A 22763-nucleotide genomic window follows, 5' to 3' on the forward strand; every position below is an offset into this window, starting at 1 on the left:
GATTTCCCTGCTCATAAATATCCTGTTTTTAAGATGGAAATTTCAGGTTGTGGTAATCAGGAAAAAAGAAAACACACAAAGCAGGAACAGCTTGAGGTTTCAGTGAAAGAGAATCTGTTCTCGAGTTGTAAATCTCCCTTTTATGGGGCGAGCACGAGGTCCAAATGCTCTCAACTATAAACATGCTTATTTCTTATAGTGTGACTGCGCTGTAGCAATCATATATTTTTGTTATGATGATTTAAAAACCTTCTAACCATAAAGATTCACTCCAAGAAGTGTTTCCAAGAAGGGGGAAATTAATGTTTTCCCTCCTTTATAAGATCTGTTGAATTGGACACTTTGCATTGCTTGAAATGCATTTTTATTAATATACAAGTTTTTATTCTGTTACAAATAAAGTATATCATAGGAAATTAAGAGAATCTACTGGTTTTGGATTCAGAAATACATTAGCCTCTCCTTTATATTGGACTATTACATGAGAATCAAAATGCGTTGAAAATGTTTGCTGGTCAGTGGTATAACATGGAAAGAAATGTGGAGAAACAAAACTAACTTTTCTTTAAAAAAAAATTGCATAAATGTCAGAAGTCCGTGTCGGTTTGTTGTTGATTCTAAAAAAAAAAGAAGAAAAAAATCCCAAAATTGGTGTGTAATTTTATCCAACACCACAGCCGGAGGGAGGAAGAGAAGTCCACGTAGTCCGTACATGAGTCTCCGTCGAGAAACAAGTTCTCTGATTGAAAACAAAAATGAAAAAAAAAACTCGCCCTCCGCTTCAGTCACAATTAGAAATGTAAAACTACGCAGATATTCGGCTACAGCATCCAGCATAGATGTCTTTTTTTTGTACAAACAAGAGTTCAGTGATGCTCAGGAGGAATAACAAAACAACAAAAAGGCGGCTTGGGGAAAATCCTGCATCACTCGCTGTCCAACATTTTGCATATAGGTGTAAAAAGCGATCGAGGCTGCTCCCGAGAGGAGACTTCATGATCCGTGGGCGTGCGAGGTGGTTCTCATCCCAGAGACGGTGTCCGTCTGCAGGGGTCCGACGGCAGAGAGGGTCCCCTCCCCTCCCGCGCCTCCCCCAGCCTCTCTCTTCCTCTCAGTTGACCGTGGGCACCTGGTTCAAGCTGTACTCCTTGGCTTTGAGCCGCAGGTTGGCGATGCTGTTGGCCATGTTCATTCCCTGGGACGTGTTGGTGTTGGAGCAGGTGGGCGGGTAGGTGGCCATGGCGCTGAGAGACAAGAGGAGGGGAGAATGGTTACATCACCTGAGGCTGACATGACACAGCTGTGGAAATATGAAAGAGGTGTCACTGATCAGCTCAAAAGATTTAAAGTTAATCTGACGTTAAGACGCTCACAACCCCAAAAAACCCCAAAAGGAACTGAACCAGAGTTTTTGCACATTTTAACCACATCGTACGTCACAGTATTATTTCTCAGAGCACTTTGCTGAAAACCTCTCGCAGTAAAAGCCTACAGTAATGATAGATAACCTCCAGATCGTTAGTGGTTTAACTCAGCTCTTAACGAACAAACAGTTTGTTTTATCTTGTTTTCCCAACCATCAAATTCCTCCACAGATTGTTTCTTTCCTATCTCAGGCTGCGATTAATGAGGACCGGCTCGTCACCAGATTGTAGTTTTTTGTTCCTTAAACCATCTGCAGTTGTAAAGTGTCCCGCTCGCTCTCTCATCCTGGATTTGTTTAACTGCCTCTCTTGATGTTTTTTACGTTGGAATTAGTGGCTGAGAAAATTAAACCCGAAGTTTAAAACAAATGGCAGATGACAAGTAGAGGTTTTCTTTTTTGCTCTTAATTCACTGGTTCTCAACGTGGGGGTCACAAGTTAACTTCCAGGGGTCACCAGATGGTTGTGGAGAAAAAAATATAATAATATATTTTTAGACTGGTGAGTAGTTTTGACATTTAACCGCCTGTGTAAGCGACATTATTTACCTTAAAGTAGATTTTATGTGAGTGTTCGGACACACACTTTTTTCTTTTGGCACTTTCAGGAAGTTCTGAGTTAAAGTCCGGTGTTCAGAGGGTCAACACCGACAGGATTTATCTGATAATCACCGCTCTCACTGGAAATATACCGGAGCTTTCTGCCACATCTCATGGTCTTCATCACCAGGCTGAGTGTGATGAAGACCCTGAGAGGAGAGTTTCCAGCTCGAGGTTTTCTTTTGTCTTCTGCTGTCGACTGATCCGTGAACCTTCACAGTCACAGAGATCATTTTCATCATCATACATCGGTTTCTTTGTGGCCTATTCTCAGGATCAGAATTTCTTTTATTCTTGTTATTTTGTGCCTATTTTTCCTATTTTTTTTGTAGGATTGTTTTTGTGATAAAATGTGTTTCACCTCTGTAGGACTGAGGACGGATCTCTCTCTCTCTCCCTCTCTCTCTCTCTCTCTCTCTCTCTCTCTGGCTTTCTTAAAAAACAGTCTTGTCAGTCTGCTCATGATTTATTACCTTGTTTGTTTATTTGAACCAAAATGCCATAAATTTGTGTCGCCTTTTGTTTTCTCTTCATGCCAGTAGTCGATTGAGGGAAGGCTAAAAATTAGCTTTTTGTTTTGGTGACAACTCGTCTGCTTTTGTTGTTGTCAAAGTGACGCTGAAAAAAGTGATGTCCTCTTGTCCGTTCCTACAGATCGGACCTCTACATGTTTTCAGGGTTTTTTCTTTTCTAACTTTCATTCAGTTTGTTTGTATTAATGCTTTCAACACTCATCTTAAAACTCCTGAGGACTCTGCAGGAACAAATCTGCACTAAAAGATGAAAAAAATCTAAAAAAAACTTTCTTCTGTCATTTTCAACTCTTTTTTATCTCTTCCATGAATGTTGTCCAACCCTTTTCTAGCCATTTGAATCACGTCTCAATCACCAGGTGGATCTCCAAAGATATGTCTGCAACATTATTATCTTTGTACGTCTTTGTCATTTTGAGATATGGCTTCAGAAATACAAAATGGCGGAGGGATGACGAGCTGCCCCGAGTTCCTCTGGAAGAACTGTTAAATCCTTTTATTCTTAGAAAACCAGGTAGGTAAAAAACAACAACAATACTTTTCAACTAAATAAGATGTTAATAGTTTTTAATCCAGAGTTTAAAAACATTTTCTTTTACATTTTTTCAAAAAATCTTCAGATTTGATCTAAATACAGGTCTGACAGACAGAAAATACCCTTTGGGGCATTACATCCAAAATTCTGAATAAAAGTGTTTCTATCATCTTATTCAGTTGAAAGTTTTTTTTAATCCTGAATCACCTTTAGTGTTGATGCACGGTGTCAAAATAACAGACCGGGGAAAAAAGTTGTTGTCATGATTTTTTACTTGTGTGAGATTAAATACAAACATCGAAATAAATTATTATTTACAGGTAGATGGACAGGACATCATTGTAAATATGGAAAGAGGATAAATGTGGTGAACCTTGTGAACGTTGTCGTGTCAGAAGAATTGAGACCGACGCTGGAAAAGTTTCATCTTTTTGTGGAGATTTAACTTAAAACACATTTTAAGTTGCAGCTTTTATCCAGTTGACTTTTTATCAGAGTTCAGATCAAATTTAGATTTTTTTTTTTTGCTTTTCCTTCTTTTGTTGTTTCACTGGAAAACACTTTGGACCAACTGTTTTGTATTTCATGCGCTGCATAATGTCCCATTTGTGCAGATGGATTTCAAACGTCTGCGCTGCATTACGACACAACAACAACATGACTTTAGAAATAAAAGCAGACGTGATGATCGCTCTATCTCCAGCATGTTTCAAACAGCAGTATCTGAACAGAAATCATCAATCTGTGGGAAAGCAGCATCTGCCAGAACACAACGGGCTAAAATGTGCAAAAAAAAATCTGGTTTGATTCTTTAAAGACAACAAAAAACATATTGTATTTAATTAAACAGGAAATTGAATACAAAAACATTTAAAAGGTTAAATAGAATTAAGGAAATACAATCAGGAAACACTTTGACAATGAAAAAAACAAACAAATAAGACATGTAAATGTTGTGTATCTCACTTTTCTTTAACATGAACAGAACTCATTGTAGTAAAGTGAAGGCGTACTTGTTCTCTGAGGGCAGCATTTTCTGTGGCACTCGCACTGGCCCCCCCTCCGGCATCGGGTACCAGCTTTAGGATAATATACAGTCAAACGTTAGCACCACATTAGCATTATTCCTGTTTCACAACAGATTTCCCTCGCCGCTCTGCGTCCGGCCAAGAAGCTCTCAGTGAGCTCGAGCCGCGGCCGCAGGGTCTGACATTTTATACCGACTTTCATAACGGAGGATTACTGTAAATCATGACCAATGTAACCAGAGTCACAAAAAATGTTGCCCAGTAGAGCTCTGTCTCTCTGTGTAGCGTTCATTATCTGGTGTAGTGTAGCACAGAGGGGTCGCAGGGGTCAACAGTGGATTTAATACGCTTTGTTTTCACATTATCACCTCGTCAGGAGGGTCACGGGATCTGGCCCCGCCCCCGCTCTGCTCACGCTGACAGAGGGGGAGCGATGAGAGCGAGGCGGAGAGGAGACGGCTGTTTTGATTCAACACAATTGGGTTTGGAGTTAGAGACGTGCAGGAGGGAGGACAGAGAGCGGAGACAGAGAGGGAGGAGACAGAGAGTGTCCACGATCGATCTGAGAGCTTTCTCACAGCGATGGAGGAGGAATCCTAAACTTTAAAGTGTTTCATGATTAGAAACAGACAGAAACCAACAGTGAATGTATCTCAGGACACGTATTGTGATATATCCTCTTCCTGAGACACACCCACGTTCCTTCATTACCACAAATACTCACGAGAGCATGAAATGTGGCTTACAGGAACCCAAAAATCAAAGTTCAGTCTCATCTCCTCCCCCTCGCTGACAGAAAGTCAGGCAAAGTTAAAAGAACATTTCTGGAGCTTCACAGCAAAACAGCTTTGCATTATTCTCCTCAACACCTGAAGAAGCTGGAGTCTTGTTTTAAAACGGACAAAACAACCAAAAAAACATCAAATGGCTCCATTAGCAGAAGCCCCGAGATCCCAAATTGATTTTAAAAGATGTTATTCACACCCTCGATGTGCGGTCGAGCTCGTGCACCCACTTCAGACGGGGTGTATGCTAACGCATTTAGCTTAGCAGCTGCAGTGAAGTCTTAACAGTGTAATAAACGTGTTTTCAGATCAGGTTGTGATCTCGGGGCTTCTGCAGACTTGGATGACAGCAGACGAGCTGTATGGAGACATGTGATGTTTTTTTGGTTGTTTCTCCATTTTAAATCAAGTCTCCAGCTGCTTCAGTTGTTTGGCAGAATGCTGCAACTCTGTTTTACTGTGAAGCTCCAGAAGTGTTTTGTGGACTATGAAACTAAATTTTCATTTTTGGGTGAACTGTTCCCTTTAATCCGCCACTGAAAATAGTCCCCAACAAACACACTATTTCTTCCTGTTTGTTTGACACAAACTACAGCGAGCAGCTGTTTTAGGAAATGACCTGAGCAGAACATGAAATCGTGTATTTGTGAGGTGTTATTAAAGATCTTCAGTGGGAACCAACGGGCTTAGAGCTGGGACAGGAAGTGGGACGATATCGAGAGACGGACTCATGAGAATAAAGTTCGACTGAATAAAACAGACGGACATTAAATGTTTGTGCTGAGCCGCAGCTCGTCGGGTTTGAGTCCAGGTGGATCAGAGGAGATGAAGACGGTCAGGAAGTATGAGGAGTATGTGCAGGTAGAGCAGGACGAGGAAATGAAACAATAACAGAAGGCAGCGCCGGGGTCAGTGTGTGTGTGTGTGTGTGTGTGTGTGAGTGTGTGTGTGTGTGTGTGTGTGTGAGTGTGTGTGTCACGGTGGTGTTAACATGTGGTTATTGTGGTATCAGCTTGAGCTTTTTCAACTGGAGACACTTTGTGTAATTTGATGTTCTGCAGCAGAAAGAAAGAAAGCAGAGGAGAAGAGTCAGGACTGAAGTACAGTTTAGTGTACTGCAGTAGTACTGTAGTATTTAGAATTATGGGTTTATATAATACTTCAATACTTTTAACTGGTTTGACATCCAACATGAGATAAACTCATTTAATACCACAAATTTGTATTATTATTTTGCCTCCTTCTTTCTTTATTTCTTTCCTGAGTTCCTTGTTTCCTTGTTTCCTTGTTTCCTTCCTTGTGTTTGTTGGTCTTTACTTATTTCTTTCCTGCTGTTCATTTCTTTTACTTTCTCCAGCCTCTCTTTTTTCTTTAATTTCTTCATTTTTGTGAAATTCTTCCCTCCTTCTTTTCTCCAGTTGTCAGTCCTTCATTCTTTCCCATTTCTTTTTTTCACTCTATCATCAACTGAAGTAAAAGCATAAAAATCCCCCAAACTTTCACCCAACACTAAAAACTTGACTTTTACTGTTGATCTCTGAAGACGGTTCAGTTATGAAACATCCTCCGAATTCTTGACTGAAATTGACAACGCATGTTGAAGAAGAGCTGCAGTCGCAGCGCCAAAGGGCTTCTTCGCTCGCTCAGCTGTTTTGTCAATGTTTTTAAGAATTAGGGTCTGAAACAGCGACCTGAACAAAGCTTTCTAACCCTTTTGTCAGACGAGTGTCTCGGATGTTTTCTCTTTTTGAACCAAAGACCATCTTCATCACAATTTGTTTGAACTTCCTGACCACTCAAGACTTTCTCTTTTAGACTTTTTTCCTGAACTTCCTTATTTTTACTCGTTGGAGTCTTCATATTGTTTTACTCTCTTTCCTTCAGTAGCTGCACCTCCTCCTCCTCCTCCTCCTCCTCCGTCCTGCAGCTCCGTGTTAACAGAGATGTTAGTACAGACGCCGTGCAGTGTGTGAACAGGGTGCTGTAGTGTAAATGTCAGCTTACTGGGTGAGAGAGCAGAGCAGTCTTTACCTGTAGGGGGCGGCGCTGCCCCAGGACAGGTAGTCGTTTGGGCGCGGTGCAGGGCGCGGTACAATCGGCTGCTCCACCGCCGTCACGTCTCCCGAGTACGATTTGAGGAGCGAGGCGTTTTTGCTGGCCAGCATGGCGCGCTCGTTTCTGCGAAACTTCGCTCTCCTGTTCTGAAACCAAACCTGGAATCAAAGAGAGAACAACATGATGAATGATGTCACTTGTCTTTGAGTTTTTAATCTTTACAACGTTTTTACAGAAGCCTTGAAAGCACCAAAGATACAAAAACATCTGGGCAGAACAATCAGGAGTTCATATCCAGGGCCAGTGCAGCAACAGGGGAAACTGACACTCAAAGGTCCACCAGCTAGCTCACTTTCAACCACATCTCATAGTCTTCATCACTGCCAAGGAGTTTATGTTTCCGCCCGTCTGTTTGTTGGTTTGTCAGCAGGATTACAGAAAAAACTACTGAACAGATTTCCACCAAACTTAGATGGAGGATGGGTCTCCGCCCGGAAAAGATCCTGTTAACTTTTGGTGCAGATCCAGATTTTTTGAAAAACATCAGGCATATTGAGGTGGCTGGTATCTGTGAGTGAGTTCAATTTGATGCAGATGCAAATAAAAAATCTGGATATAGCAGATTTTAACCCTGAAAAACATCCTGACCCAGATTAGGAGAAATTAGAGTCTGTGCAAAGACTTTCTGTTTTCAATATGCGATAAACACTTAATAAAAGACTTATGAACTGCATCATTTTTCCACAACACTAATTTGGACCTGGCTTTGGGTTATTCTCAAATAGTTCTCATCTGTATTAGTCAATTTTGGCATTATGGCACTCAGTTCCCAACAGTCTCCTCCTGTTCTCACTCACAGATACCAGCCACCTAACGATGACGCTTTTCCTCCATGTATTATTAATTATTGATAATATCTCACAATGTCTCACAAAGAAATTGAGAAAAAAATCCTGGATCCAAGTATTGGTGGAAATCTGCTCAGTAGTTTTTGTGTCATCCTGCTGACAAACCAACCAACAAACAGACACAGGAACAACCTCCTCGGCAGAGTTTAGCCTTTTTTCCACACAGCGCGGGTCAGCAGAATACACATATAATAACCTAAAGTACTGAATGTTAAACTAAAGTCTCGTTTGTGTATAAGCATCAATAACACACACTCACAAACACTCTGCTCTCTGCTGTTGTGTGCAAAAAAATCAATCAATGCATCGAATAACGTTCCCAGAGTGAAAAGAGCTTTCTGTATCAACATCGGAGATCGTAAATTCTCAGCTGACACCAAATTTGGTGATATTTCTCAAAGCTTGTTTTGTTTTTCCTTTACTAAGAGTCTCGATTCCTGATTGTTCGCTGGCTGCGTTTCTCTGCACTATGTAAAGTTAAATAAAAGGAAACAGAGGCCATAAAAATCAAATAAAAAAAATCTAAAATCTCCTTAAAAACAGATCAAACAAACGGAGGCTGATTGTCTGAACTTCAGTTAAAAACTGTCCACTGCTTTAAAGCTGTCATGTGTGCTCTCCAACACACACACACACACACACACACACACACACACACACACACACACACACACACACGTCCTTCATCCACATGTCACCATCAACACCTTCCTCTTCCAGATAAACAGATGATGATGTGACTCGGGCCGGGGGGTGGGGGGGTTGCTAACGTTGTTCCTCGCTGTGAAATAAAATCCATTATTAGAAGCCGTGGGCGCTCGCAGGGGCTCGCTGTCCGCTGACGCACAGCCTCAGGAATGAGCCCAAAGTCTCTTTTATCAAAGGATTTTCTGCATCGCTCTCTGCTCCACATTAATCACAGATGTGCTGCTTCGCTCCCTCCAACATCACCATTTCCTCTTTCCCACTCGCTCTGCCCACAGAACAAATACTCTCACTGCTGCGTTCAGGGAGCGGGGCAATTATAGGAACATATTCATCTGCAGGAAATACACTGAATACTCTATCGAGTCATACATGTATTATTCATGATTATTAAACATAAAGCCTGAGAGAATAACTGCGTGGACATTTCAAAGTTTTATCAGTTGAACCAGGGCGTGATTTTTCATGGAAGACACACGCGACATGTTCGAGCTCGTTCATCTAAATCCCACTTGTCTTCTTCTGCAGTTTCGCAGCTGCAGCTCGAAGCCAAATTCTGATTATATAAATGCAGATACACGAGTCACGTTCAACATTTACCCGACCTATCTGATTGGAGGAGCTTGAGTTGGGCCTGACAGGATGTTCTGGCGACACAACTCAGGAAACACGCTGCACATTTTTTGAGGGAAAAAATATAATGAACAGATTTGAATTTTGGGGGTCGATTTTAATGCCTTATTCTGAGCTGGAATGTGAGAGGCATTTTTGTGTTGATTGCAAATTATATTTTCACAATCTGCTAATTAATTAGTCTTTTTGTCTTAGACCGATTAATCAGGCGATGACAGGAGGAAGGGGTGGGGCCGAGTCTTCAACAAACATGTGTAGACCAGAGCGGCGAGCAGTCTGACCTCATGTAACATCCAGAGATGTTTGGTGTTTTCTTTAATTCAGCAAAAGACAATTTTTCTGCTTTAACTCAGTCTGAAGTGAATACTGATGTCACAGCGTGACTGCAGTAAAATAACACTATCCACCATCCAATTACAGCACAAAGGAAGCACGTCTGCCATTACGCAACCAAAACAGTGTGAGGCATTGTTTTCCTCGGTCACTGTCTCCAGGTGACAGAGGAGCAACTGCAGTAACTTTAAATTTAGAGGCAAAGAAGGTGAAGTGATAGACACCGAGGTAAAACAAGAGCGAGCGGACGGACATCACTGGATGGAGAGCGCTCCGGTGTTGTGTCAAAGTCTGTTCCTACGTTTATATGTGTCTCCTCGCACCACCAGGACAAAACCGCCATTCTTTCTACAAAACCTGCTGGCTATTTTACTTTGTCTTTTCACAGACCTGAGATCAGAGTTTCTAGATCAAACTGGGATTGTTACGGTTGTTTTGTGCTTGGACAGCAGTCAGGCTGCGAGGGGTAGCCATGTTGCTAACGCCGTGTTTGCGACAGCCCGTACCACGACGACACCACGGGGAAACACAAAGAGGGGACAGGGTCTGAAAAGTCAACTATTATCCACTTTAAAGTGAGAATGAATCAGTCGGGTGACGACAACAGAATCAGCGACTGCAGTGTTGTGATTTGGACCGTTTAACGTGAGAGTCAAGAAGTGAAGCCCCGTTAAGAACAAGCCAAGACAGTCAAAGACTGTGCGGGTGATACTGTGTCTTTCTTTTTTCATGTTTTTTGGGAGAATTTATTCTTTTAGTTGAGAGTTTTGTCACAAGAGCATTTAACAGGTTTCAGATTGAGTATTTGTTACGCTGGCTCAGGAGGTGAAGCGGGTTGTCGACTGATCACAGATACATTGGTTCGATTCTCGCTGAACCCCAAATTGGTCCCCGGCCGCTCAGGATGCACGAGCCAATGCATTCCCAATTGCCAGCCGGGATTAAATGTGGAGGGATGCATCAGGAGGAGCAGCCAATGTAAAAACCAAATCAAATATGCGGATCATTAAATCGGATTTCCATACCAGAGTGGTCGAGGCTCGGTTCACCAATGAGATGGAAACAGAGGATCCGCTGTGGTGACAGCGAGAGAGGAAGAGGAAGAAGAAGCCGCTGAGCCAGCAGACGGTCTGACAGCGAGTCCTTTTAATGTTGAAGCTAAATAAAACATTGATTTAAGATGAAGCAGCAGAGGCAAAGTCTGAGAGGCAAGTCTGGACCAAAACGTATCACATTCTTCAACAGTATTTATTTGTTCTTTGTGGTTAAAAATGTGAAAACGTTCTTATCTCAGTCTCACATGAGCTCACTGTGTCCCCTCCCTCACTTCTAAAACCAAACCTACAACCTTCAACCACCACAGGAGTCACAACGACGACAAATCACCAAATAATTCCAGTTGCATTTAAAGGAACAGTTCACCCAAAAAGTAAAACTCAGTCATCATCTCCTCCCTCCGTGCTGATGGAAAGTCAGGTGAAGTCTCGTAGTCCACAAAACATTTCTGGAGCTTCACAGTAAAACAGCGTCGCAGCATTCTGCTAAACAACTGAAGCAGCTGGAGACTTGATTTAAAACGGGAAAAACAACCAAAAAAAACATATAATGTCTGCATACACCGCGTCTGCTGTAATCCAAGCAATCCAAGTAATCCACATTGATTTGAAAAGATGTTATTTACACACTTTTTTAAGCTGAAATCTTCACTGTAGCTGCTAAAGCTAAAGTGTTAGCGTGCACCCCGTCTGAACGAACTCGACCGCACATCGAGGGTGTAAATAACATCTTCTCAGATCAGTTTGTGATCTCGTCTCTTCTGCAGACTTTAATTACAGCCGACGAGCTGTATGGAGACATTTGATGTTCGTGTGAATGCCGCAACGCTGTTTTGCTGTGAAGCTCCAGAAATGTTTGTGAGTAAATAATAAAGGAACTGTTCCTTTAAAATATCAAATCCATACTGTAGCTCCTTTAATCGACTACATTTGGGAGTGTGACATCACTCATTTGTCCAATTACAGCCTCAGTTTTTAGCTCCCGTTCTGCTGCAGCCCTCATGTGCTGAACACATTTGTCGTTTATCACTGATCTGTAAACCTCGGAGGGAAATTAGACATCATTACATCCACTTTTCTGATCACACACGGTCCAAAAACTGCTCGCAGACTCTAAACTATCAGCCATTATTTAATTTAAGAGGCCGTGTTAGTGTGATTCAAGTCGCTGACAAGTTCTTATCAGTTCCTTTGAAAGCCCATAATGTGAAATCCAAACACGTTAATAGGTCCTGATAACTACCAGCCACTGAGCAGATCTGTAAGAGCTAACAGATGATGTGAGGACACTGGGCACCATGTTGTTTCTGCTGCAAACAAAACACATCATAAATCTTTTCATATTTATAATTTTGGTTCCTCAGCAGGTCCCACAGAGCCACCGAAACGTTTTCTGTCGGTTTGTGTGTTTATAACAATCTGTTTATTTGTGTGTCCCTACAGTAACAGAGGTTTACAGTTTAATCCCCACAGACCTGCTCTTATATGTTGCAATCTGAGGACTTTTATAGCTTCTCCTGCTTTGATTAACCCGCCTGAGGACAACCTTCAAACTTCAACAGAATCAGGGTTTTATTTTGTAAGGGAGGAGGATATGTCAGAATAAAAGCCTCCGAATGAGTGACGTCCCCCGTTCGTACCTGGACTCTGGCCTCGGTGAGGTTGACCCGGCGGGCCAGGTCCTCTCTGACGAAGGCGTCGGGGTAGTGTGTCCTCTCAAACACTCTCTCCAGAGCCTGCAGCTGGCTGCTGTTGAAGGTGGTCCTGTTCCTGCGCTGCTTCCTCTTCTTCTTCTCCTCCGTGTTCATCTGTTCGTCTGCGGGGAGAAGAAGGAGGTGATGTAACATAAACTTTATGGCAACACAGAACATTTTAGTTTGTAGCTGCAGAGGAGGTAAAACATAAAAAGGAGGTTAAAGCTGCGTGTCGGAGAACATCAGAGCTTAATAATAATATAAAGCTCCTGCACTCACACGACTGCTGCTGCTGCAGAGAAGATGCAGCTCCTCAGACTCCAGTCAGAGATATATAAAATCACAGAGCTTCAAAGAATTTAACATTCAGGGGTCAGAATCACATCATCATGTACAAATCTGAGGTACTTATACTTTACTTGAGTATTTCCATTTTATACTTCCACTTGGCTACATTTTGGAGGTAAATATTGTACTTTTTACTCTACTACAATTATTTGATAACTTTAGTTACTCTGCAGATTACACGCAGGCATCAGAGCCAAAACATATAGAATAACAAGTACAACATTTTTAAATTAATTTATTTTTATTGATATTTAGACAAAAAAAACTGATTCCAATAATCAGAAAAATGCTGAATATTGAATCAGTCGACCCGTAGTGTACAGTGAATTGTAATGTCATCATCATGTAAATACACATATTATTTACTTTTACTTGTACTTTTGATACTTAAGTACATTTATACATTTATAGCCAAAAAAAATATACTATTGATACTTAAGGACTGTACTTAAGTACAATTTGAAGGTACTTGTATCTTACTTGAGTATTTGCATTTTCTGCTACTTTATACTTTTTCTCCGCCACATTTCACGAGGAAATATTGTATGTTTTATATTTCACAGCTACTTTTCAGATCGAGAGTTAATAAAATAATCAGATTATAAAATATGCATTTTTAAGGATTAAACTACAGAGGAATTATTTCCACCATAACATAAAATGTGATAATATTTATATGATAAAAATAACTCTTAATGAGGTTGTTTTGCAAAATTAGAGTTTACGTTTGATCCTTCATGTTGTTATCGATACACACTCGTATACTTGCTTGAGTAACTGAAGTGAAAAATCTCCACACTTCTTCCAACACTGCTCACCTCTCCTCGTTACTCTGGTTATTATAAAACAGAGCCTTCAAAACGTCAGTATTATATTATATTTACACCCGTCTGCAGCAAACAGCACGACGTCTGTTGAGATGCAAAGTGACAACGTAGCCGCTGTTAGCACGAGTGTGTTCAACTCTTATAGAAAAATAAAAGTTAAAGATTATTGGTATTATTGTTATTTAAACTATGAGGCCAAACATCTTCAAAATAATCATTATATAACATGAATTTGAAGTTTTATTGCCACACATGCACACACACAGGAGCAATCTGAGGTTCAGGTCTTGATGGAGGACTCAACAGGCAGCCGGCTCTACAACCTGACCTGCAGCTGCTGACGAGCACTTTTAGGCGACACAGGAAACATTTTGAACACGGAGCTTTTGTTTAGCAGCACATGCATGAAGGACCTGAATCCTGATTTCCATCAGTGATAATCTGATGATTAACTCCTTCATAACTAAAGAGAGCGGACGTCTACCAGGACTGCACCACCGTCTACATCAGGCTAAATGTTTAACCTGCTGCTGGACGTGAATCTGCAGCGAAATACACCGAGAGACGAGCGTCACTGTGGCTCAAACACCACCAAGTAAACCTCAACGTCAGAGTGTCCAACCAGGCCGGGCCAGGACCTTTGCTTCATTTCATCCCTCTCTCTCTCTCTCCAAACACTTCCTGTCTGCCTCGCAGTCATGTCCTGTATCAAAAAGTCAAACGAGCCAATGAAAAGAATATACAAAGCGCTAATTGTGGTGCACAAGTGACAGACTGTGTGTATGTGTGTGTGTGTGTGTGTGTGTGTGTGTGTGTGTGTGTGTGTGTGTGTGTCACAGGTTGGGGTAAAAAAATGACATTACAATAATTCGCCCGTGACATTTTCTCTAGACACTGTTTCTCAGTAACTCTGCGACGAACAAGAACGTTTTCTCTGTAAAAGATGCTTCACTTGAAATTTTTCAAATACCATTTCTAAACGATGTGAGCGCCACAAACTGAACTCCATTTATCTCCCAACACAGACACATAAAAAACCAAAAGCATCAAGCAAACACGAGTCAGAACATCATGTTTTTGTGTGTAATTTGGGTGAACTGATCCTTTAAAGAAAATCCTTGGATCCGAACCAAGAGTAAATCACTTGTTTCACCAGCCCGGAGCCTAATTAACTTACAGACAGACAGATGTAGAGACAAACAAACAGGCTGGAGAGAAAAACAACAACGTTCATGGTGAAGATAATCACATGATCACATGTTGAGCACAGACACCTTCTGCTCCACGTTCAGGCTCAATCAGAGCCGGTGCCGCGACAAGACCACAAAATAACACTTTCACATCGAAGAAACAGCTGCGATCATCCGTGTTCCTGCATAATTACACACACACACACACACACACACACACACACACACACACACACACACACACACACACACAGAGGTAGGAAGAGCTTCTGCTTCTTTGAGTGTTTCAGTGTTGAGAGACTTTTCTACATGTCGGAGGGAAATCTTGTACTTTTTACTCCACTACTTTTATCCTGCAGCTGGAGTAATAAGTTACTTTGCAGATTTAGACTTTACACTAAAATAAAACTGCCTGTTGTCGGGTTAAATGTCGTATCTTCAAAATATCAGATTGTCCAGAATCTCTGCAGATCAGCCCGACCGCAGCTCAACGACACACACACACACACACACACACACACACACACACAAAAATGCTGTCATTCGTTTGCTGAACATTTTGTCCTGCTAACAATTTAAAATTATTTATTTATTTTTATATTTTTCCGAGTTTGACACCGGTTAAAACTGATGTTTTGATGCTTTTTATGATTCTTTGTAGATGATTTATGGACTCGAGCTGTGCAGTAAAGAGGATTATTGACGGTACTGTGCAACACTTTCTCTGATGACTATGTGCTTTGACACACACACATAAATATATGTATCCATTTTTACTGTTCTATCTGTATTCTTAGTTTACTGAAACTGAAACTGTCTTGATGTCTCTCACTGTGTCGCTGTTTTTGTTCTTCTGTCGCACCAGAGAGGCCGTTGACTTTCTGTCACACCGGACCGGAGCAACGACAATAAACTGAAGTGATTACAGATCGTAACGACACACCTGAGTTTATCTGCAGGTTGGTATTTGTTGTTCACGTTGATTTAATTTGTTTTTGTTTTCTTGTTCATAAATCTGATTGGTTTAATGGTATATTCTGAGGAAACGTAAATAATTTGCAGATAAGCGTACTGCGAATGTTTTTCACTATATGTTGATTAAAAACATTAATGCAGCGTTTGTTTAAGGCGATGCAAGAAGGTCGTACAAATGTAATACTTCAGAGAACCGGACGATTCTTCTTCTGCTGTTTTATTTCAGGAAATATTCAAAGCAGTTTGAGTTTTTTACTTGTTGTGTTTCACTTTTCTCTACTTTTACTTCTGTAAAATACACTAAAATAACAAAAAAGGAAACTTTGATTCTGATCAGGAATATAAAAAAAAAAAGCCTCAACGACACGCCGACTTTTCTGGATCTTCTTCTGAGCTTTCAGCTGCATCTCATGGTCTCCTCTTCTGCAGATGGAGTTCAGTAAATCTAAAAGGTTTAACATCGTCTCAGCCTGTAGAAGAAGGTGTTTGATCGAAAAGCTGAAAGAATGGCTGATACAAAAAAAATCCCCCAAAAATCTTTTCCCTCCAGCTTTGTTTCCAAAATGGGAGATTTTAGACCTTTAGAAAAAAAAACTTTATTTAAATTGTATTTTGACTTTTAAAGTACATTTCAAAGTTAACACGCACGGTGAAAATACATATTTTTAGAGAACTGAAGTAACGACTAACATCTAAATGCAGAATTTGTGCGTCACTGTGAAGGTTTACTGCTGCTACTCCTTCCTCACACACACACACACACACACGTTGTCGCTGAGCGTCACACTCTGTCCTGGAGCAGATGCTGCAGTGTGTCGACACCGAGCCCGAGTTTGTTTTGTTGTCACCATGTTGTCTAATTAAAACTCCCCCCCACCCCCCCTCTGCAGGCTCGGCCAATCAGGAGGCAGCGGAGGGTAAACTTAATGTAAACTAAATGTAAACTCTGCTTTAAAATGACTGAAGAGATCAGCTGATTACAATAAAACATCTTCTCACGACTCCTGATACACACCGAGCAGTCTGTGAGCAAAAGTTTCATCTCGCAGGATTTTTTCAGGCCTTAAATATTTTCTGTATTTTGCACCAGAAAATAAAAGTATAATTTTGAGAAAACTCAGAAACAAAAAACAAAATAAGTTCTCATTCTTATATGAATTGAATCATCTCGTGTCCGGTCACATTTATCTCAGGACCTCTTTGTGTTTATTCACCTTTTATAGCCGACGTAAATCTTAATGTCTTAATCAATTTTTAAAATCTCAGTGAAGTCACACAGAATTTTATTTCATATTGAAAAATCTACTTCAGCATCTAAAGTTAAGACGCTCGTCTGCGTTTCTGTCGCCTGATAAATTATCGATGCTGCGAGCAGTTTGACTGAGGAGAGATGATCCGTCCTCACAGAGTCTTAAGTTACCTAAAGGATCTAAAACCACTTAATTTAACAGTAAATGCACATGATTGGTTTTGTTTTATATCTTCATACGTTTTGATTTTTATATAAATGTAGTTTGTAATGTTTGATAAGTTGAAATAATAAAATAAGTTGCTGCTGTTCTGTGTCGCTGCAGTTTTGACATTTTTTCAGTCTTTGCTCCTCGCTGGTCAGAGTCAGATGTCTTACTGTTTTTGTGCTGAGCTGATTTGTTTTTGCTCCTTTTACTTTATTCTTATTTTATTATATTTTTGTCTTGTTCAAATTTTTAGCCATCGTTCAATAATTGTTTTTTCTGTTTATGACTCGAGCTGTTGTGAATTTCCACTTGAAGGATCAGAGAAGTTTCATCTTTTTGTGTCTTTACTTAAAAGTGAAAATCAATAAATATATTCAGACTTAAAGATTGAGGGGGAAAATAAACAGAGTTTGGTGAAGCTGATTTTTTTTCTTTCTTCTTCCTAATCCAGTTAATCACTGTGTGACCTCTCAGGTTTATCTTGTTGACCCTCTGTGGGGGTCCTGACCCCCCGGGGCTGAACATCAACACATTAAAACCATTAAAACACTAAATATTTTATACATTTATTTTAGCTTTGAGTGTAAAATCTAAATCTGCAAAGTAAATACCAACTCCAACTGTCAGATTAATGAAAGATATATTGAGATATTATAAACATATTATTCCGAACATGTTACTTTTGATTTAAATCAGACTTTTCTTTTGCACAATATTTCCCTGTTGCAGGTGTTAAACAGAGCAGGATCTACTTTACGCGCAGATTATGTGCTTTTATGGGCCTACACTCACTCACATCTGAATATTTATGCGTAAATATTTGAACCAGCTGAGACCAAAACTCTCTCACCTGCCTCTCCTCCATCTTGTTTCCTCTCTTGACTCTGCTGTAAATCAGTGCAGCAGCTCTGAGGCTGCAGGCTGCACAGTTTTTTTGGGGGGAAAAAAGAAAAACTGGAGTGAAGTGACGGATTCTTGACAGTAAACTGCGGCTGTAAACGCTGACGGCAGCCGCACATGGCTGACCAGCGACCGCGCATAGTTTCCCCCCTCCGAAAAAACAGCCGCTGGAGAGAATCATGACGCGCTTCATTAGTGCTGCCCGCACCGTTTGATGACGCTACGAGCGGAGAAAATGCGACAACAACAACATGAAGTCTGTCTGTCAGAGGAGAAGTAATTAAATATGATTATGACCGAGATTTTATTTGGTACTTAAACGAGTCTTTTAGGAGGATTTTACGCGCATGGTGTGTGCGTAAAAGTGGATTAATCAGATCAAATGACAAATAAAAAATACTGAACATATTTTCCCGAGTCTCTCCTGTGCGAATGCAGCATTTTAATTGAATTGAATTATTATTATTATTTAATTTAAAACAGTGACACCGCTTTTAGTAAATGTAAAATTATTTTGTTATCGTGAAATGAGTTTGATCTCAAGTGGACAAAAATAAAAACGTATAAAATCTAAATGTATTTTTCTCCCGGAGTGGAGCAGAAAACCTCCGGACTGAGTTTCCCTCTAATAGTCGTGCAAGTTCCCGAGCGGCGGTTTTGGCCTCGGAAAGCTTTTAATTACGCCTGCAGGGTGACATTTAACGCAGCAAAATCAAAGCCATTCCCATCACCACCACCGCCATCATCATCACCATCTTCATCATCATCCTTGCTGCAGCTGCTGCGGCCAGCACGTGTGATCAGACTGATCTCATTAGCAGCTATCAGTGAAAGTCAATTAGTCCTCCTGCCACAACTCATTCAGGAGAAGTGATTTCACTGAGTCCTAAAATAACAAACAGAACTACGTTTAGATTGTTGCTATTTTAACGTGAAATGTTGATTTACGTGACGTAGAACTCCCATAAGGTGTTTGGGTGAAAATACAGATAATTTGTGAAACAGATTAAAGTTATCGGCTGAGTCAGACAAACTGTTGCATTCACGTTTCTGTGAGAAAATCGGAAAAATGAAGCGTAATTTGTTAATATTTCTATCTGAATCTTGTGTTAATCTGCTGAAATCTTTGTTATTCGAATTATATATAAAAAAAAAACACCATAAATGTTTCAGCTCATCAAACCAAAACCAGACTGATTCTTTCCTTCTGCTGTCTCTTTTTTTAACTCGCCTCTCAACACAATAAGATCCGATGAGCTGCTGTTATTTGATTCCTTAATTGTTGCCGCGAAGACACGCGCGCTAATTATGACAAATGATTAAGCTCCGGTATTCTGAGAGTGTTTGACAGGCCGAAAATAAGCGTGAATTAACGACGTGACCCGGCCACTTCCTCCCGCATATTTCTCACCCGATTTTTAGCCTTTTAAAAAAAATAACAATAACACTCATTAAAGCCTATAACGTTTCTGTCAGCCTCTGCAGATGGGCCTCTGAGCAGGAGAGGAGGAGGAGGAGGAGGAAGGAGGAGGAAGGAGGGAGCGTTTATTTACTCTCTCAACGGTGCGCCGAAGAGGGCGAGCTGCGGGTTTCTGCGCTTTCACTGAGTTTATCCGAGTTTTACTCAACCTCACTGCGCGCAGCGGCACATTTTTTACGCAATAAAGTTGGAAATAATGGTCGTGGTTTTCATTTTGGCCTCGTCAGCGGGCAGCTCAGCGAGCAGCGCCCGCTTCTTACCTCACCAAAGTCAGCTTACACTTTTACGCACACCCGGATAGGAACGAGTGCCGGCGGGAAAAAAAATTATTTTATGATTATTAAGTTATAAAATAAATCACATGCTGAGCACCAAACTATCACACACGCGTCAAAGCATCACGTGACTCACTCAGAGTATTTTCAGATGAAATTATAAAACTTTTACTTGTTTTTTTTCCTCTTGAATAAAAAGATGAAAACCTGCATGATCAAAAAAACAAAAATGAAAAACAGCGGCCTCGTTTGGGTCAGCAGTCAGGAGAGGGGAGATTTATTACCCCTGAGTTTGACTCGCAAGGTTACTTCACTGACCATGTCCACCAACATCACCATACCTCACTGACATCAAAGTGTTAATGGTGAATTAATGGCCGTTTTGAGGGGGAGGCCGTCAGGGATGATGCATTGCCAAAACTCACTAAAGGATTCCTTCCATGCGCGCTGCGGAGCTCCATTCATGCGCTCTGCAGGCGGACACACGCCAGAACATAATGAAAACAAATGACTTTTAGTTCTCAGCTGCTCATTAGGACTACATTTGCGTGAAATCTGCGGTGTTTCCCGCAGATCAAACCTGTTTTTGAACGCTTTGTTTTCACATCTGCACTAAAAAAAAAAAAAAAAAAAAAAAAACGCACCAAAGTGGAATTTTAACATTTTGGTGACGAGATCTAAAAAGTAGTTTTCTCTTCAGGCTCCTTTTTCACTTACTCTCCTGCTGGGTCGTGTCGCTCCCGCTGGTCAGCCCCGGGGACTCCAGCATACTCCTCCCCGCCTCCCCGACGCTCTCGTCCGCCTGGCTGCCGACCATTTCCCCGGCCTCTTCCAGATCCAACAGGTGGCTGACCGAGAAGTTCTTCTTGGCTTGCAGGTTGTCCAGGTTAGACGTGATCGGACTCTCCAGGCGGTTTGATATCGAGGCTTGCCTGTCCATTACATGTGCATAGCTAGAAGTCATGACGCAAGTGGGGAACAGCGGAAAAAAGCGGAGCGGCGATGAGAAGAAGAAGAAGAAAAAGAAAAAGAAGAAGAAGAAGAAGAAGAAGAAGAAGAGAGCCAACAAGATCCGTGCGTGCAGCAGAGCGCACAGGCTCCAGAAACCAGCCGGAGACAGACCCGGTTCTTCCGAGCAGAGAGCGGGTCTGTTCACATCCAGATGAAGCCGCGGAAGGATTCAAAAACACTTCAGCAAAGTTAAACTCCTACAGACAATCCATCCGGACAGACGGGAGTGATCTCAGCTCGTCCCGCAGCCTGAGACGCTTCACACAGAGCAGTTGAACAGAGAAGTCCTCTGAGGAGAAGCTCTCTCTTCTCTCTTCCCACTCTGGTTGAGTCACATCTGAGCAGGAAGAGCTGCTGCTGCCGCTGCTGATGACGACCAGATGCGCAAAGCTCCGTGTGTGCGCAAAGCTTGCTCAGCGGCAGCTAGGCGCGAGGAGGCAGGACGAGTCTCTCTCTCTCTCTCTCTCTCTCTCTCTCTCTCTCTCTCTCTCTCTCTCTAATTACGTGGCAGTGCCTTTATGTTGTCTCTGACGTTTCACAGGCCCCCACCACGAGCTGTCCTCCCCCCTCCTCACCCCCTTCAGCAGAAACACACCATCAGCACCATCGACACCCTGCCTCGGCCTAATGAGTGTGTGTGTGTGTGTGTGTGTGTGTGTGTGTGTGTGTGTGTGTGTGTGTGTGTGTGTGTGTGTGTGTGTGTGTGTGTGTGCGTGTGCAGGCTGTTATCGCTGCCTGTGTGTTGATAAAGCCACTCTGACTGTCCTGCGGTCTGCCACCAATTAAACCCAACCATAACCCGTGCCAGTCAGTCTGTCCACAGTTGTGCCCACAGGAGCGCAGAGTGACTTCTCTCACAGAACCCACATATAAAGAAGTTCTGGCCCAAATGTCTCTCAGATAGGAACATCATCTGAAAATGTAGCTTCTCAACGCATCTTGACAAAGTTGTGTACTCAATTTTGAGGTACTTGCAGTTTAGCTTTTGGTTTGGCAAGATAGAATTAAAGGAACAGTTCACCCCAAAAATGTAAATCCAGTCACCATCTCCTCCCTGCCATGCTGATGGAAAGTCAGGTGAAGGTTCGTAGTCCACAAAACAACAACTGAAGTAACTGGAGACGGTTTGAAAACGTAAAAAAACAACAAGAAAACAAACAAACTCCATAAAAACTTTGCCGAATCAGCTGTTAGCACTTCCTGTTTGCAGTGTGCTCATGTATGTACAGACAACTATCACTGGGTCACTTTGATTCTCAAGAAGACTTAAAAACATGAGTTTTCTAAGGCAAGTTCTGCACATGTAAGGAGTGTATTTTTTTAGGACTTCTAAGCAGATATATGGAGTCATCAAGAAAGTCAGGTGAAGTCTCGTAGTCCACAAAACATTTCTGGAACTTCACAGTAAAACAGAGTTGCAGCATTCTGCTAAACTGAATTGCAGTCGAGCTCATGCACCCAGACGTGCTAACGCTTTTAGCTCGACTGCATATCAAGGATATAAATACCGTCTTTTTCAGATCAGTTTGGGATCTCAGGGCTTCTGGAGACTTGGATTACACTGGGTGAGCGTTACAGAGCTGTTTTATTTGGTCATTTTTTACTGTTTTAAATCAAGTCTCCAGCTACTTCAGTTGTTTAGCAGAATGCTGCGACGCTGTTTTACTGAGAAGCTCCAGAAATGTTTTGTGGACTATGAAACTTCACCTGACCTGATTTTTAGGTGAATTGTTCCTTTAAAGACTTTCCAGTTCAATCAGCCACTTTACTGCTCATAGGTGAGTGATTCTCAGGTGGTTTACTGAGTCTGAGTTTAAAGTTGATTTTTATGCTTTCAGATCAGTCAGTCAAGAAGGAAGAGAAGGACAGCACATTTCTTACATAGCTGAGGGGTCACACACCATATTTGTTCAGGTTTTTGTGACATGCTGCATATTATTACCTCCACAGTCACTGAAAATGCTTGAGAAGACATGAATCTCAGAGGGAAAAGCCCTGTTCGGTTGATCGGCT

General features: G+C 41.5%; 1 protein-coding gene across 3 annotated transcripts; it reads right to left on the minus strand.

Moving 5' to 3' along the window:
* Positions 1 to 347: 347 nt before the first annotated feature.
* Positions 348 to 21000, minus strand: prrx1b (paired related homeobox 1b). 3 transcript variants are annotated; one of them, XM_073476902.1, is made up of 5 exons: positions 20457 to 21000; positions 12234 to 12409; positions 6936 to 7117; positions 4105 to 4170; positions 348 to 1244 (listed from the first exon to the last, which is right to left on the minus strand). In XM_073476902.1, exons 1-5 carry the CDS (start codon positions 20701 to 20703, stop codon positions 1112 to 1114), a joined length of 804 nt encoding a protein of 267 aa, XP_073333003.1. In that variant the 5' UTR covers positions 20704 to 21000; the 3' UTR covers positions 348 to 1111. The 3 variants fall into 3 exon arrangements, with proteins under 3 accessions (XP_073333003.1, XP_073333004.1, XP_073333005.1); XM_073476904.1 differs by having other exon boundaries at positions 1101 to 1246; positions 4111 to 4170; XM_073476903.1 differs by lacking the exon at positions 4105 to 4170.
* Positions 21001 to 22763: the final 1763 nt, after the last annotated feature.

The sequence above is a fragment of the Pagrus major genome, chromosome 11, assembly GCF_040436345.1.
Source record: "Pagrus major chromosome 11, Pma_NU_1.0".
In the NCBI taxonomy this organism is placed as follows: Eukaryota; Metazoa; Chordata; class Actinopteri; order Spariformes; family Sparidae; genus Pagrus; species Pagrus major.

Excerpts from the sequence above, each read along its gene's own strand:
- prrx1b (XM_073476902.1), bottom strand. The coding sequence starts at position 20,703 with ATGACTTCTAGCTATGCACATGTAATGGACAGGCAAGCCTCGATATCA. Across the intron at positions 7,118-12,233 it reads TCACCGAGGCCAGAGTCCAG|GTTTGGTTTCAGAACAGGAG; the intron begins GTACGAACGGGG and ends CTTTGATTCCAG. Across the intron at positions 1,245-4,104 it reads ATGCTGCCCTCAGAGAACAA|CGCCATGGCCACCTACCCGC; the intron begins GTACGCCTTCAC and ends CTTGTCTCTCAG.